Source organism: Neurospora tetrasperma (genome assembly GCF_000213175.1).
Source record: "Neurospora tetrasperma FGSC 2508 unplaced genomic scaffold NEUTE1scaffold_81, whole genome shotgun sequence".
Taxonomy (NCBI): Eukaryota; Fungi; Ascomycota; class Sordariomycetes; order Sordariales; family Sordariaceae; genus Neurospora; species Neurospora tetrasperma.
The window spans coordinates 4,760,017-4,775,653 of NW_009799179.1; the positions used below are offsets into that span (position 1 = coordinate 4,760,017).

The 15,637-nt window shown below is 52.8% G+C and overlaps 4 protein-coding genes across 4 annotated transcripts; all 4 read right to left on the reverse strand.

The window, feature by feature from the left end:
- Positions 1-174: 174 nt before the first annotated feature.
- NEUTE1DRAFT_133183 (uncharacterized protein) lies at positions 175-2,616 on the reverse strand (the record flags this gene model as incomplete). The annotated part of the gene is made up of 3 exons (XM_009857886.1): positions 175-2,114; positions 2,182-2,293; positions 2,390-2,616. 3 exons carry the CDS (start codon positions 2,614-2,616, stop codon positions 441-443), a joined length of 2,013 nt encoding a protein of 670 aa, XP_009856188.1.
- A 1,000-nt stretch (positions 2,617-3,616) lies between these two features.
- On the reverse strand, positions 3,617-5,206 carry NEUTE1DRAFT_150072 (uncharacterized protein; the record flags this gene model as incomplete). Its single annotated transcript, XM_009857887.1, has 2 exons — positions 3,617-5,048; positions 5,134-5,206. The coding sequence occupies 2 exons, from the start codon at positions 5,204-5,206 to the stop codon at positions 3,781-3,783; spliced, it is 1,341 nt and encodes a 446-aa protein (XP_009856189.1).
- A 664-nt stretch (positions 5,207-5,870) lies between these two features.
- NEUTE1DRAFT_72282 (uncharacterized protein) lies at positions 5,871-8,529 on the reverse strand (the record flags this gene model as incomplete). Its single annotated transcript, XM_009857888.1, has 1 exon — positions 5,871-8,529. The coding sequence occupies one exon, from the start codon at positions 8,527-8,529 to the stop codon at positions 6,214-6,216; it is 2,316 nt and encodes a 771-aa protein (XP_009856190.1).
- A 1,367-nt stretch (positions 8,530-9,896) lies between these two features.
- NEUTE1DRAFT_72283 (uncharacterized protein) lies at positions 9,897-15,182 on the reverse strand (the record flags this gene model as incomplete). The annotated part of the gene is made up of 4 exons (XM_009857889.1): positions 9,897-11,375; positions 11,440-14,105; positions 14,170-14,470; positions 14,527-15,182. 4 exons carry the CDS (start codon positions 14,716-14,718, stop codon positions 10,053-10,055), a joined length of 4,482 nt encoding a protein of 1,493 aa, XP_009856191.1.
- Positions 15,183-15,637: the final 455 nt, after the last annotated feature.

The window sequence follows — 15,637 nt, forward strand, 5'->3', positions numbered from 1 at the left end:
TTCACCATTTGCTTCATTCTGTCGATCCTCACCGTACACTAGTGTACATCGTCAGGGGTCGCATTATCAAGCATATCTCTGGTATATCTGATTGGTTTACAAAAATATTCACATAGGGTTTCCCTTCCTCGTCCGTTTACTCTTATACAGGACCGAGTATATACAGATAAGCGCCGGCTCAAATATGGTGCGTATGATTACAACGACGAAAGAGCAGCGTCCTCCACTCCCATTCCTGTTATTGTGTTATGGCATCTGAACGCCGGGCGACTGGGAACTTGCAAAAGGTGTTGTTGACACGAACTCGACATGTAATATAGCACAAAGGAGCCAGATAAAACCGCCAATAGCAACTTCGTTTAGCCGCCCGAAGCAAATCCGCATTGAAGCGTCGACTGGAAGATATAATGAAGTTCGGCAGATCTCCAGACAGGCCGGAATCATCGCCAGTTCCCCTGACTCAACGAAAGCAGTCCAGCAACAGCATCCGCATCCCCCTTCTTACTCGGACTAATTTCGCCACGCATAAACCGCTCGACCTCGTCCGAGCCATCATCCTCGAAAGGAGGAGCACGACGGGAAGCGGTGGGAGTGTTATGGTCCGTCGTCGCAGCAAAGTCTTCGTAAATCCTCAGCTCAGAACCTCCTCCGCCACGTTTATCTCCTCCACGGTAGTGCTGCCCCCTACCACCACCGTCAAGAGGGCCGGTGTTAGTACGGTTGCCGGATAATGAAAACGATGGGCTGGACTCTATTAGAGCGTGGCGGGCCGGTGTTCGGCGGGGATTCGTCGCCTTATCGTGAAATGATGACGACAAGGGACCGGAAGGGAGGAGTCGCCGGTTTGTTGGTCGAATGGCGGATGAAGGTGGGTGGTAGGAAAAGCGAGGGTTTCCGTTCTCGTCTGGGCTCCAGTTCTCCTTGTCGGACTCGTTGCCTTGTGGGGAGATGAACAGGGATGAGGACTTGGGTTTGGTGTTGTGACTGAAATCCGCCGGCGTGTCTGCTGTAAAAGACTGTCTCTTTCCCGCCCAAGTGTTGTTCTTGTTGGGCGTCTCTAGCCTTCCGATGGCATCCAGCCCTTTCGTCAGTCGGGGCTTCTTGGCCGAACTGTCCGCTCGGGGAGTCATCCGGCTAATGCTGGCGTTACGCTTGTTGCTCCTGCTCAGTTGCAATGGGCTGCCACCGGCGGTACTGGAAGTCGTCGACCGCAGCAGACTGATGGCTGCAATTGCTGAGCCACGACTCTCGTGCTTGGCTTGCACTGTCAGCGCGTCTTCGCAGTTTTCCGCGTCACAAGCGAACTCCCAGGCATGAACGTCGCGAGACCTTCCGCGTGCAAGGCGAGGCAGCAATGGGGCAGCATTTTGAGATGAAGGAAGACTACTAGTAATGGTGGAGATGGGTGGTAGAGTAACTGGAGATTCACTGGGGCCACGTTGATAGCTGGGCCGGCATGCCGAGTCAAATGATTGCAGCTCTGATGGTGGGAGGCTGGCAGGATTCTGTGGCGGGGAGGTGATAACTTCTGCCTTGCCGTCCAGACCCGTCGACAGGCGCGGACGGAGCGCAGAGGTCGAAGACGAACATGATGAAGGAGGGAAGGTGTTGAAGGAATCGTCTCCTCGGTCAAAGCTGATAGGCGTTGACAGAACGTGGGAGTGGGCTGGGTAGTTCCATCGGCTGGACAGATAGCCAACCGAGCTCGGCAAATGCTGAGACATTAGGAGGGAGTCGTCGTCAATGGCGTGTCTTTGCTTTTGGGCAGGAGTCGCGTATACAGGGTGAGGCAAGCTTTGTTGCTCCTCTGGAGGTTGGATTTGCGGTTCTGGTAGAGGGAGAGTGTCCTCCTGGAGCGTGTCTTCGTGGTTCTGCTCGGTCTCGTGGTCGTCGGGTTTGCTAGGCGAGGCAACCTCCCGAGGCGAGGAGTATTCCTGTTCTAAACTTGAAACAACCTGAATGGGCGAGGTATTCTCCGGCTCGGAGGTGTACACGGGAAGGGTGTTGTCTGAGGACAGTATTTGCATACCGCCGTATCGAAGCGCGGCTATCTCCTGAGGGGACAAGGGACGTGATTTCCTGCGATCGTTTTGTCGGCGATTTTGGAACCAAATCTGGCATGCGCGTTAGCTTAGCTCTGTTGCGCGCGGTGAACCTATTGGTGGTGACGTTATGGCTAACCTGAACTTCTTTTTCATTCAAGGAGACGCGGTTCACGATGTCTTGACGCGCTGCCTTGTCGGGTTTGGGGTTCGCATTGTATGCTGCCTCGAGTATGGCTTTGTCTTTTGCTCTGCGAATCGCAGTCCGGTTAGTCCCACGTGTTGTCGCAAAGATGGGATGGAAGAGCTCGGCAGCCGGCCCCGAAGCCGGTTGGACCTAAACTTACGTAGTTCGTTTTCTCTTCCCCTTTGGATGTCTCTCCACCTCTCCGGACGGCTGTGACGAGAGCTGCGGTGCTGGAGTTTGCGATTCCCTCAGCAATGGGGATTCAAAGACTTGGTTTTGACTGGTACTCTGGGAGAGCTCTTCATGTTCCACCTCGTGAGCGAGGCCAGGCACAGCGGAGGAAAGCTGAGGAGAGGGCGTGGAGGGTGTTGGGGCGAGAGTGTCCATTTCGGTTGGCGAGTGCAGGCCAAAACAGGATATGGTGAACCGATCAATGCATACTCCTGCTGGGAAACTGTTCGTCGGTCTGCGTCACGTCGGTGACTTCGTATGGTATCTGTTGGGATCAATGGCGTCGGTATAGGTATGTGCTCCCAAAACAACGAACCGACGTCAAGAGTAACACAATAGTCCCCTACTGGGTATAAGACAAGAAGACGTGTACCCAAGAAAGGGTATAGACCAAAAAGTAAAAGTTTGAGAAAGTTGGAAAACTGCAAAGGTAAGTAGAATGCAGCTAAAGGCGCAAGAAGGCGGGCAATGGCGGTGCGTAGGGGGGTTGGAGGATGGTGATTAAAGACATGCAATAGTAGGTACTTGACGTAGAGGGAAACGGTTATGGGGAATCTTTAACGAACCGCACCGCGTCTTCAACGCGGCATGTCGTGTAGTCATCCGAAATAGGAAATTAAGTGAGATGGGGGTTAGGGTTATCCCTCGACCAGAAGCGCACCTTAGTCGCTAAGCCGTTTATTTTTTCCCCCCGATTTCGCGCTTCACGCAAGGGGACTTCGGCGCTAGCTGTAGTGTAAAGTGCATACCAAATCAAATTTGCCCCATCCTGGACCATTTTAACGCGGCCTTTTTGATTCGACGCGCCTTTCCCCAATGTCCGTTGTCCGGTTCAGTATGTCCTTTGCCCTTTTACATCAGACCTTACGACGAAGTTGTTCCTGAAGTGCAAAACTCGAATTCCCATTGTGCATTGAATACCTTGTAGCTGGCAGTATCGCGAACCCCAAACACAGCATTAATTCCAATACACGTACACCAATAAAGCCAGTGAGCAGTGATGCTCTTTGTCAAACCCAGCATCCGTCACTTGTCCCAACTAGAACCTCAACTAATCGGAAGATGGTATCCCAACCAGGTACAGAAAAGAGAAGAAAAAAAAAGGAAAAAAAAAGGGAAAAAAAAGGACAGCAAAGAAAAAATATACATATAACTTCCCAGACACCTACAATACGTGCTCATATCTCCCCCATGATCAAAACCTAACCAAGTCCCAACACCAGCGGCAGTAGAAACCTCCGCCACGGCAAGCAACCATTCCATCCTCTGTGAAATTGCAACCTGCCGCCTTTCCACTCCCAATTTCCCACCTGACCCTTCCTAGGCTCTACCCTCACCACCACCATCAACACAACCATCAACATCACCAAACAACTCCCCCAACCCATCCCTCAGCGCCCTGACTCTATCAGCAGCGACTTTCCGTTCCCTCTCAAGCTCTTCGATCCTCGCCTTCAGCTCCACCTCCTTGGCTTCCTTAGCCTTGAGCGCTGCCCTCGTCATGTCGCGCCCCCGCTCGACGCCGCGCATGCGCAGTGCATACGTGTTAAGCTTGTCGCGGATGGCTTGGCGGGTTGCGTCTGAAACTCCTCTTTCGCTCGAAAGGAGGCTGAGGATTGAGGTGGTGATTTCATAGTCGTCGCATGACCCTGGCCCCGTCGTCGTCGTCGTGGTGGGTCTACCGATACCGCCGCCTGTGGGGGTGGTTTGGTAAGAGCGGCCTTGGGTTTGGCTCGGGTTTGTAGATGTTGTCAGTTTTGTTGTTGTTGTTGATGGTGGTCGTGATGGTGATGGCCCTCTGGTATCGGAGGAGAGCTTGACGCGTTTTGTTGCACCTGGTTCAGATGCTGAGGTTGTGGTGTTCCCTCGTGAAGTTGGGGTGAGCATAGAGGCAGAGGCATCATATGTCCGCTGTGGGTTCGGGGTGCGAGTGCCGGGGTGTGGCATCGCCGTCCCCGTTGTGTTGCTCGTTGTTCGGGCTTGGGATAAGACCGGCGCTGGGACGTTGGTCCCCCTGCGTTGCTGTTCTTGACTCGGATGGGGAGGATTTGATTCCAAAATTTGAACCAGCTGCCTTTCCTCGTCCGACTCAAGGTCGCCGTACTCCTTCTCTTCACGCATCGTCGCCGCCGCCGCCGCCGCCGCCGGACGCTTCCTCTTGGAAGGCTTGATCGCTGATAACCCGCTTGCACTGTCATCCATGTCTTCTTTCTTCACCTTCACACTGTCCAAATCGTCATCAACCGTAGTATCCGGAGCCCAGCCGTAGTCTTCCACTTCGTAGCACCCGAAATAAGGTTCATCGACAAAATGCAAACCTTCGCCGTAAGGGGGAAACCAAGGAAGTCTCGGCATCCGCTCTCTACTTGCAAAGTCCGGCACGTACTCCGAATGCTGTACCACCGGCCTCGATTCCGCCTTCTTCTCCCGCTCCTGCGCTGCCTCCTCCCAAAGAAAGAACCCACACTGGCCCGGAATCGCTCCAAGGTCCCGGGGCTCTCGACACGTGTAGAAAAACCTGCCCTGATTAGGCCCTTCCTTCTTGACTTGAAGTCGAACTGCCAACTGCGGCCCATTTATACAGCTGCCTATTGTGTGCAACGCGAGTTGTGAGCAAACATCGTCTGTCAACCTGACCTACCGGCCGTACTTGGCTGGGATTCAAACACTCACAGTACCATCTTCCTTGCTCTCGATTATAGAATCCGGGATGAGGATTCTTGAAGAATCCGTTACCTCTGCCCATGGTTAAGGGACACTACACAGGTAATATCTCCCAGGTGGGGGGCTGGATGCCCCCAGATATTTGTTCTCAGTGTGCTCAGGTCTCCCGACGAACCTCGCCCCTTAAGGTCGTCTCCCTGGCGAAAATACCTCGCTGGGCTGTGAGTAATGTTCAGAGGTTAAGTCGCAATGATTCAGAGGGCAGAATATAGCGATGTTTGAATGTAGCTAAGATGGCCCATCTTTCGTTCCCGGTAGCCTGAAACGATCAATCAAAGGTTGTCGGGATGAGCTGAGGTCACGGTGACGCTACTGAAAGATCGGCTGGCATGTGCATATGAGCCGCATCAAAGAGCAACCTCTTCGCTTTCTGGCCAGTTAGCTGTCAGGTAGGTACAGGCGTAGCTCACGCAGAGTGGTTGGTGTTAGCGGTTGCTTTGCACTAACAGGTCTATCCGCGCTCATAAGCTCCCGCCGCAGGATAAAGTACCTCTGTGTACAGTGCAGGGGCACGTGTGCCTGTTAGAGCTGACGGAAATCAGGGGCAAGCCCCACCGTTCCCGTCTTCCAGCTTATGTTTCTCCTTCGATCTAGATGAGACCTTTGACAGTAAACTGTATATGCCTGATGCAAATCTCCCACGATCATCATCTGCAAGAATGCACTGGCGTAGGGAGGCATTATGATCCAGGAAATTATCTTTTAGCAAATACTTCTATGATATAATACAGTATGATCAACCCTTAAATAAACCGAAAGCTCCGCGTAGAGTGAGACGCAAGGTAGAATAACGTAGATAGAACAAGATGATAGAATAACGGGATCTTGGGTATAGTAACAAAGGTGATGTAAGCGTGAAGAAAGAAGGTGGAACAAAATGGAGCGCGTTTGAGTTCCAGCGGAGATGCCTGTGGACGAGAATGGAAATGACATCCCTCCAGTCCAACATCAGATAGGCCGAATCTGGAAAAGACATGAAGGGGGACTTTGTAGGAAACGGAGACCGTCGACAAGGTCCAACCATCAGCCTCAGATCTCATAGTAATAATCCTCATCCAGCCCCTCCCGACTAGGCACCTGACCACCGCCCGGGACCGGTCCATTATCCACCGCCTCAGCCCTAACATTGAGAAGACGTATTTTGAGGCCGTAATCGCTGACCAGCGTGACGAGCTTGTTGGTCTCGGCCGTAATGGGCGCCTGGTTGAGGAGCATAAGCAGACCATCGAGCCACTCCGATGCCAAACTGTGGTTGAGGGGATGGAGCGTCAGGATCGGCTGCTCCTTGGTCTTGCCTGCTGCGGCGAGGCTGGCCAGCTCTGGTGCGACATTCTCGGAAAGGCTGTAGATGGTGATCTTCGTTGTCGATTTAGCCGCTGCAGACGCGGAATTGGCGTCCTTGGTGAGACTCGTTAAGCTTGACGACGCCTGGTTTCCGTTCTCTCCTGCTGCTGCGGCATCATCCGCGTTGGAGACGTTCGATACCACCGAGCTGGTGGAGAGCAAATCAATCTTCTCCGTCAAAGCTTCTAGACCAGGATCGTGTGCTGTCTGTTCGGCAAAGTCGGCGTAATGAAGATATCGCCTGTTGTGCGAAAGCTTTGCGAAACGCCAAGGCTGGTACAGTCGGCTACCCTTTTCTTGGCCGGGTTTGAGGCTTTCTGACCTAGAGTGTTCTGATCGATGTGGCTGAGGCTTGGAGAACCACGAACCTTGCAAAAGACAACGAATACGCTGCTCTTTGACGAACTGCAGTGCTTCGTGCTTAAGTTCTTCACGAACCTGGAAGAGATGGGAACCCCATTGATCCTCGAATGAGAGCTCTAGCAGATCCATCTGCAGCTCTCGTAGCCTTCCGGAATCATACTCATGCAGTTCATCTTCAACCTCCAGCACGTCCTTGCTCCTGCTGGCTTGCCCGACCACTTGATCGATCAAGATCCGAACGAGCTCTGCTACCTTGTCGAAATCATATCGAGTCGCCCCAGTCGCCTTCCACATCCGGAAGAAGGCATGTAGTCCCGCGGTGTGTAGTCGTGACCATTGAAGCAACAGTGGGCGGAAGAGTTTGTCATGGGCTTTGCCGCCTCCGTCGATAAGCTGGTAGTAGCCGCCGTTTCTGATATCGTCCAGATCGCATTTCTCAATCTCGAAGTGCTCATACAATATCATCGTCACGGCCAAACTAGCCCGCGCCACGGGGCATCGTTCGTTGAGTGGCCTGCTGGACTGCTCGAGCAGCAGCTTCTGGAAGCCATCCTCGTTTTTGCGCACGTAGTCTGTCAGGTCCATCATGCCTAGGAAGCCGGCCACTTCGAACTCGGATGCGGGTGATTCTGTTTCGAAGCCTAATCTCCTCCACTTCTCGGGGTTATGTCGTCGGCTTGATTTCCTCCCTGCTGCAGTCTCACCGCCGGTTTCCTTTTCTCCCTCTTCCCTGGCCACAACTGTCGCGGCCGTTGATGGTCTTCCTGTGGGGGACAAGGTCGTCAAGCCTCCGTTAGTCTGCCGTCTTTCCGGTGCGCTCGCAAGATGTAAACCCTTCAGCGCTCTCCTGTGCTCTGGCCGCTCCAAGTCCACCCGGACCGCCCTCCATTTTTGAAGCAGGATCTTTGTGAGTGTCTGAAATTCGAGTAACGAGTGCGCGAGGTCCTGCAACGATGAACTTTGCATGAGGTTGTACACCGCCTTGATCAGTCCCAGATCCTGAAGCTTCTTGATAAATTTGGACCACTCCTCACCAGGAGGCACTGTCCCCTTTGCGCTTGACACGAGCAAGGTAGGCCCACTGTCGTTGGATACCGCATCCCGTATGAGCGCGTTGATTAGCATCAAGGCATTGGCGCAAAGGGCGTGGTCTGCCGATTGCAACTGCATGATGACCAGTTCGAAGAATTGCGGGTACACCGCGACCGCAGGCTTGAGCGCCCTGAAACCAAAGGTGCCTGGCGTACGTGGCGTGCCCCCGCGGGCCGTCGATTGCGAATGGCTGACAAGGCCGACCAAGATGGACATGGCGCCCCGTAGAATATTGACGAGCGGGTTGGTAACAATAAGCTCGACCACACGCTCGACAAGCTCTCCCGCATTGGGGCCCTCAAAGATATCCCAGCCCATGTCGACTTCAAGCAGTCGACTCAAGCTTTGTAACGAATATGCCAGCGTGTTTCCGCCAGTGGTCATTATGAGGCGGCGTAGAACGACGAGGCCGCCCGAGGCGATGAAGACATCGGCGAAAGCCGGGTCGTTGATGGACGACTGGAGTTTGAACACTGCCATCTTGCGCGCTGCATCCTCGTCACTAGCGAGGCGCGAGAGCAGCGCCGGTATATCGGCCTGATCCATCCTAGGCAATACAAGTTGTTTGATATCGGCGGTAACCGCGAATGGTTCAGTGCAGGCGATTGGCGTTTGTATCGATTGCGATCGGCTTCACGATGTCGTGGAACACTGGTACGTTAGGAATACTCGAGGGCTTCGATGCCGATGCTGTGAGTCGTGGTGCCGTTTCTCGATCCGGACGAAAACAGAGGTGATAGACAGGGCGCGACGTGCCAGGCTCTGATCCAAACGTTAGAAGAGGGCAAGGTCATGAAGAGGTCATGTTTACCGGACTGGGATGAAGCTCCAGTTCTTCTTGAACACTTTCACAATCCAGCTGGAACTGGAGTCTTGAGGTTGCTGGTTGCGATGTTGGCTGGGAATGGCCTTTGCTACTCGGGATTGTTCAGGACGTTACAGCGGAGTGCCCCTGTGGGTCGGGTGGGTGATCGGTAATGCCTGGGAGCCACTTCTGCAAGGGGCGCTAAGGAACTGCACCCTTTTAGGGGAGACCCCTCCTGCGGGACGGGAGCATGTGGATCGACCACCAACCACGGCAACTTCCCTTGGGTTGGAAGTAACCTACCATGTCACCTACCCTGTCACCCCCTGAAGAAGACGGGACTAAACACTAACAGCGACATGGCATCGCTTGGCATTTCCATTAGGTTTCTTATACATCTCGTCTGTTTAGCGTTGATTAAACGTCGAAAAGGACAATAAACCGGACCGAGACAACCAAAAACAGAACAGAATTGTAGGATGAAAGAAACTTTTGGCATATTTTTTTACTTCCCAATTCCTTCCTGCCTCCATGCTGTCCATACGCCTGCCGTTTGCATCATATGCTCCAGACGCAATTTCCGCAAGAACTAGCGTCACAAAACCCACGTGTGATTTGGCGGCAAACGGTACTTCCTCCCAGACCCGGCTGGCCGCTAAGATCTCTCTTCAGACGAAGCGTTGTAAGTACCGCCGGACTGCAATCAGATTTCCCCAACGAAGCTGACTACAATACCGACCTGGTCCGTTTGTTATGTTCTTCGGTACAAAAAAGCTAGAGCTTAGGTAGACTTGGTAAAGCGACCGCGATTCTCGAGAATAGATGCTGTCAATTTGTATTTTGACGTTTTGAAGAGGACGGAGAGATGCTTCTACGACGTTGAAAGCCCTGGTCATTGTCGAAACTTGACAAATGGAGGCGAGTGACTCTCTTTCCAAGGCCAATAAGGACTATCAAATAGGTTGCCTCTTATCCTGCCCCTGTTCTTCCATAAAAGAAGAACCAAGCTAACGAACAAACCAGTAGTGATTTGTGTTGTATGTGATCAAAGACCGTCAGAAGTCCTTGATTCTGAGGTCGTAGCACTTATACATCGTCAAGGGAGATTGTACTGCAAAAAAGGTATCATTGCTGGCCAAAGTATCCTACGTTACTCGATACGCCCTAATTATCCCCAATCATCCCTTCAGACCTAGCCAAACTAAGCCACCGTATAATCAACGTGAACTCCTTCCAAACGACACAAGAGACGTACAAAACCAGATCAAGGACCATCGCGGCTAGGGGATCGAGCACCCTTGCTCAGGAAGCTCCTCCTCATACTAGAAGACTTGGGGCTCTGATCGGGGCTAAGTGCGCTGGATGCGTCCTGGGCACTCTCAGACGGAGCGAACCCGCTCTTGATGTACACTGTTCCGCTTCCAACCTTCAGCGCCTTTTCCTGTCCGGAGTTTGATTCGTCAACAAAGTAGACGCTCTCCCCCAAGTGATCATCGCTTCCAAAGGTGTGATGCTCCTTCGCCTCAATCTTGAACTGCGAGTCAGGCGTGCACTGAATATTGAAGGTTTCGTCAAATTTGACAGTGCCGCTCGAAGACTTGCGATGCTTGGTCTTGCCAACCGCCTTTGACTTCCCATCCTTCATTTGTGTAATCGTGACGTACACATCTGTTGAAGGAGGATATCCAGAAGCAGACACAACCGTAAAAGAAGCCGTTCCAGATGATGCTCCAGGTAACATGGCGCTACGAACAGAGGATGCACCCACACTCCTTGTCCGCGCATGACGGAGCTCGTTGGGCGATGAGCCATCACCTTCGGTAATAACTGCCGATCGCTTCAGGCCCGAAGCAGCCTCTGGCGCATTAGTGACGATAGTAGGAAGCTCGACCGAACTACTGGTCATGCTATCCGAATCATCATCCCTCTTGGTGTGACTGCGGAAGCCACGCTTGATGAAGGACGCGCCCTTGCCAACACCGTGCCCAACGGCACCAGCAACCGCGGCGCCACCCTTTAGAGGAACGCCTGCGACACCTGTAACGATTTTCCCGGGAACAGAAAATGTACCAACCAGTGTTGACGTTCCTTGTCTGGTTCTGGTGACATAGTCGGGGCGGAAAAGGAGGCGAAGGCGGAGCACGCCCGACTTGCCATCGAGAGTAAGCCGTACTTCTTGTGCTCTAAAGGGCTCGAGCTGACCGAGGTTGATGTCCGCAGCACCGAGGAAGTCGGGCTTATCGGCAAAGTCCCAATCCCACACAGTAGCCTTGAAGGAAGCTGCGGTACGACTTGGAACCGGCACTTCGAAGAACTCGTTCCAGGTGGGATTCAATGTCTTCTTCACGGTCTTGGACTTGAACACCTCCTGGCCGTTGAAATCGAACTTGACATAGGGGTCGCTCTTGCCGTTGGAGTCGGCGGACGGAAGGTTCTGGGCATCCAGGACATCGACACGAAGATGGCCCATGTTGTTGATGCTCTCACTGGGGTCGAGCTGCATCCGGACTGGAACGTACTTAAGGCTAACCTTGATCGAGTAGACCTTGCCATCCTCGTTCTTGAGTTTCAGGGTGGTTGGGTTGTTCTGTGATGTGACTGTTAGCCATGGTCTGAAATATTTGCATTTACCCACTTGCGATGAGACTTACGAGACATTGTTTGAGTGTATCGAGGGTGTTTCCTGACAGACGAGCAAGCGTGTTCTCCTTGCCACCTTCCTCCTGCTTTTCGGACCGCTCGTTGATCTTGATTGTCAGCTTCGAGAATTCTAGCTCACGAATAAAGCAATCGCCAATCTCATCAAAAGTGTGGGTCTTCGTCCTTGAAGTCGAGGAGACATAAGACGGGAAAGCATAATCATCAACGCAAACCTCAACGCGGCACTGGCTCTTCGGGAGTTCTGCCTCCATGAGCTTGAAAATAACCAGACCGGATTCATACTGCAGCAGTTCCTGTGGGTTGAGGTGAAGCTTGGGCGGCTCCTTCTCATCCCTGGATTTCCTCGAAGGCGCGATAGAAGTGGGAGTGACCGGCGTCTTGGGTGTAATAGGCCTCGAAGTTCCGCCGTTCTCTGGCTTGATGCTGTTGGTTCTCTCCAGAGTGGAGGAAAACTGGCCAGCGTCGGAGGATCTCGGAACATCCAAGGACTGCTTAGGCTCAGAGGACTGGTCGCTTTGTTCGTCCTTTTCATCATCCTCTGGGTCAGCAACGTTGAGGCAAGGGTAGAAGGCAACCGTGTAGGAGAGAACACCCTTGGCAACGCCCTTTCCGTGCATGCGTAGACCATCTTGGTGAAGTTCCTTCTTCTCGTGAACCAACCATTCACCAGTCTCGGGGTCCTTGTGCATGTAATCACCGGCGAAGATCTCGGTAAGGCCTAGACTCCTGTCTCTGCCCATGTTCTCGGCATCCATAACGTCGAGCTGGAGGCGCTCCTTCGCAGAATGAACAGGAATGTAGAGAACTTCGTCAAAGTCGGGGTTCAGATTATTCTTGTGAGTGACAGTGCGACCACGTTCAATACCAGAGAGCAGAACTCGAACATATGGATCAGACTTGCCGAGCGCTTCCACGTTGCGTAGGGACCTGGCATTGATGAAGTGCAAGCGCAAGACACCGGCCGGCGTGGTGTAGCCTCCAGTGCTTGCAGCAGCACCAGAAATGGCAACCGGCCTCCACTGGGCCATCATCTTCACCCGACCAGTCTTGGCACCAGCGAGGTTGTACCAGTCCTGGCCCTTGGCCATGAGCTCGAGCATATCATCTAGCTTGATCTGGTATGTGCCCAGAAGTTGATCTCCGGCAATATCGCGATCATCCTTCAGGGCAACACCAAGCTTAGCGTTCTTGCGGTCCGTAATCAAAATCTCCTTGGAGCCGTTAGGCCAGATAGGTTGGTTTGTGCGCTTCATCGTCTTCGTCTTGTGCACCTCCTTGCCGTTGAGTAGAAGGATTCCGTAGGGGTTGAGCTGGCCAACCATGCTCTTTGATGCGTCCAGTTCCTTGGCTTGTTCAACAGTGAAGCTCAGAATACCAGTGTTTGACTCTGGGGGAGGTTCCACAGTGCCATCGGAAAGCTTAGTCTCCTCAAGCACGGGGAAGAAACGGATATCACAGGACACAACGCCACGAGCCTTGCCATCGTACTTAAGCTCGAGTCTCTCGTTCTCAAATTCGTTGATCTCTTCCAGATTCTCAAGAGGGAAGGAGGCGGTACCAAGTTTCTTGTCTTTTCTGATCTCATTGAAGTCGAAAACATCAATGTCGAGGGAGTCATTGAAAGAGGAGATAATGATATAATGCGTTTCGTTCCAGCGAGGATTGTCGTTCTCCTTGATGACCTTGGTTTGCGCAAGAGGCTGCCTCTTGCTGAGAGAAAGGCTAGCATAGGGATCGGGGGTTCCAGAAAACTTGTCGGGGTTCTTGAGGCCTTGCGCACCATGCAAAGTGATAGCAACCACACCAATGGCTCTGTCGACGGGTGTGCCAGCGAGCATCTTTGCAACCTCGATAGGGAAGACATTGGGCGCATACATCATTGGCGCCAACGTAGCGTGAATCATCTCCTGAATGAAACTCTCAAGGCCGGGGATGAAGTTGATGTCAAAACCGAAGGTCTCGCCTCCGAGAGGCTTGCAAACGTAATCGATTTTGGGTCTCTCCAGGAAGCACATCTCCACCTTTTCAATGTGAGGGAACGCCATCTGGAACTTGATTTTGAGGCGCATCAAACCAGAAAAGGACATGTCCTCAACGATAACATCGAGACCCTTGCTAATCATGGCTTTTCCAACTCGGATCTCCAGGACAACCTTGGGGTTAACCTTGTTCTGAAGTTGGCGTGCAGTCATGTCGGCGGTATCATTGGGGGTGAAGCTGAACATCCAATCCATAATGACAACCTCATCTTCAGCTTTAGGATAGGTCTTGACGTGCTCCATACGAGGTGGTTTGGAGCCCAAAGTGAAGGTCTTCAACTTCAAGCTGTCGAGGAAAGCAGGGGTAGACATGCTGAGAACCTGGTCGACAGAGTTGATCACGGTCTGAGCGAGGACGGGCTGGTAGATGGGCCAGAACTTGACGAGGAATGAGTTAATCCATTCGACGGATTCATTATCAGTTTCCAGTTTCTTGAGGCCTAGCTCCCGCGTGATATCGTCTCGGAAGTTTCGGCGCACCCGGCGAATCGAGGTTCTATAATAAGTCGAACAGCAAGCCATGATTATGAAGACCCAGGCAAGGCCGCCTCCCAACACTGCTACTAGCCAAGATGAGAGACAGGCAAAAACAATGACGGCCACGTTATGGTACCATTCTGTGAGATTACACATTAGAAAGCCAGAATTTTTGAAAGGATACCACTTGAAGCTCGTACGTACCGCCAAAATAGTTTTCGGAGAGGTTAGATTCTACCCATGTTGCGTGGTCCAGCAGATCCTGTTCTTCTTCGGGGTCTTTGGGCCAGCCGAATCTTGGGGCCCAGCCGACCTTCTTGATCAAATCGGCCTCGATTTGTTCAGGGGTACGGCCATCCTCAATGACATTTCCATCGGCAGTGGTTGGGAGATCTAGGGCGCCGGCCTTTGAGGGTGGGGGGAGATCGATATCGGCCTTGGTTCCATCATCGAGATCGGAAGCAATAGCTAATCCTTTCGGTCGCCGAAGGCCATCTGGAATTGCCTGCAACGGTGTCAGGTCGGAGCAGCAGTGATGTTGCTTGAGGGCTGGGAACGTACCTCTCTGGCTTGTGCTGCCTTCTCCGCCGCGCTAGCGTTAGGGTCGAAGGTGAAGGCAGTGATGCCAAGCTGCTGGCTCTCATCAACGATCTTCTTCTCGGCGTTTTCGGCCGTGACACTGCTGTTGGGATCCTGTGCAGCTTCAATTGCGCCCTGCTGCTTCAGCTCCTCTGCTGCTTGCTGCGTTGCCATTGTGTCTGACGAGGAAGCCACGTCAGCAGCCGGACTTGTAGCGTCGCTGTCAACGTATTCGCTCGAAAGTCGGTTTGTGTCGTGAATATATCTGAGCTATCGAAGAGGTGTTGTCGATATAAAGCTGGAGGTCCGGTCAGAAAGGCGCAACGAACCGTGCTATTCAGAACAGATGGCGTCACTGGTCGAGGGCGATTGGCGCTAGAGTAATCGAGTGGCTGCAGGTGCAGTGGCAGGGCAGCCAAAGTAATATTCAAATAATGGAACCTATAATAGGGTGTAGAGAGCGGGAGAAATCGCAGAAAGGTGTTGGTTAGAAGAGAGAGCGGGGGGGAGGAAACAAGGAAACCGAACCGGTCTCCTTGGAAGGTGTTACAGCAAAGGTACACAGAAGTTGGACCTGTGCTTCCGTTCACGTAACTGGATGTTTGGGAAAAGAACAGAACGGAGACGAGAGACCGGAGACGAAAGAGAGGGAATAAAAACAACAATAAAAAAAAAATAAAACACTAGCGGACGAAGTGACGAGACGGAATGCTTTTGAGGATGGAAGCCGCGCAGCCCCCCAGCTGGGAAATGGCTAAAAAGGGTCCCACGCAGCTCAAGTGTGGAGGCGTCCAAGCCTCTTTCAGCTTGCTGCTCGTGCTGGTGCAAGCTGCTATTGTTGCTCTCCACGGCCTCTCCACGCAGCCTCCCAACACTCCTATTGGCCGGGTCCTGGCGTTCTGGAACTGGAGATGCCTGCCAGCTAGAAACCTCAAGGGGCACCCGTGGACATCCCGGGCGCTCTGTCTACATAGTAGAGGTACCTACCTACGTGTGGTGAGATGGCCAAGTAAAACCCGTGGGCCAGGTCGCTGACGATCGCTGACCTCACAGTGCCCTATACAAAGCCACGAAGGGGCTTCGCTTGCCGAGC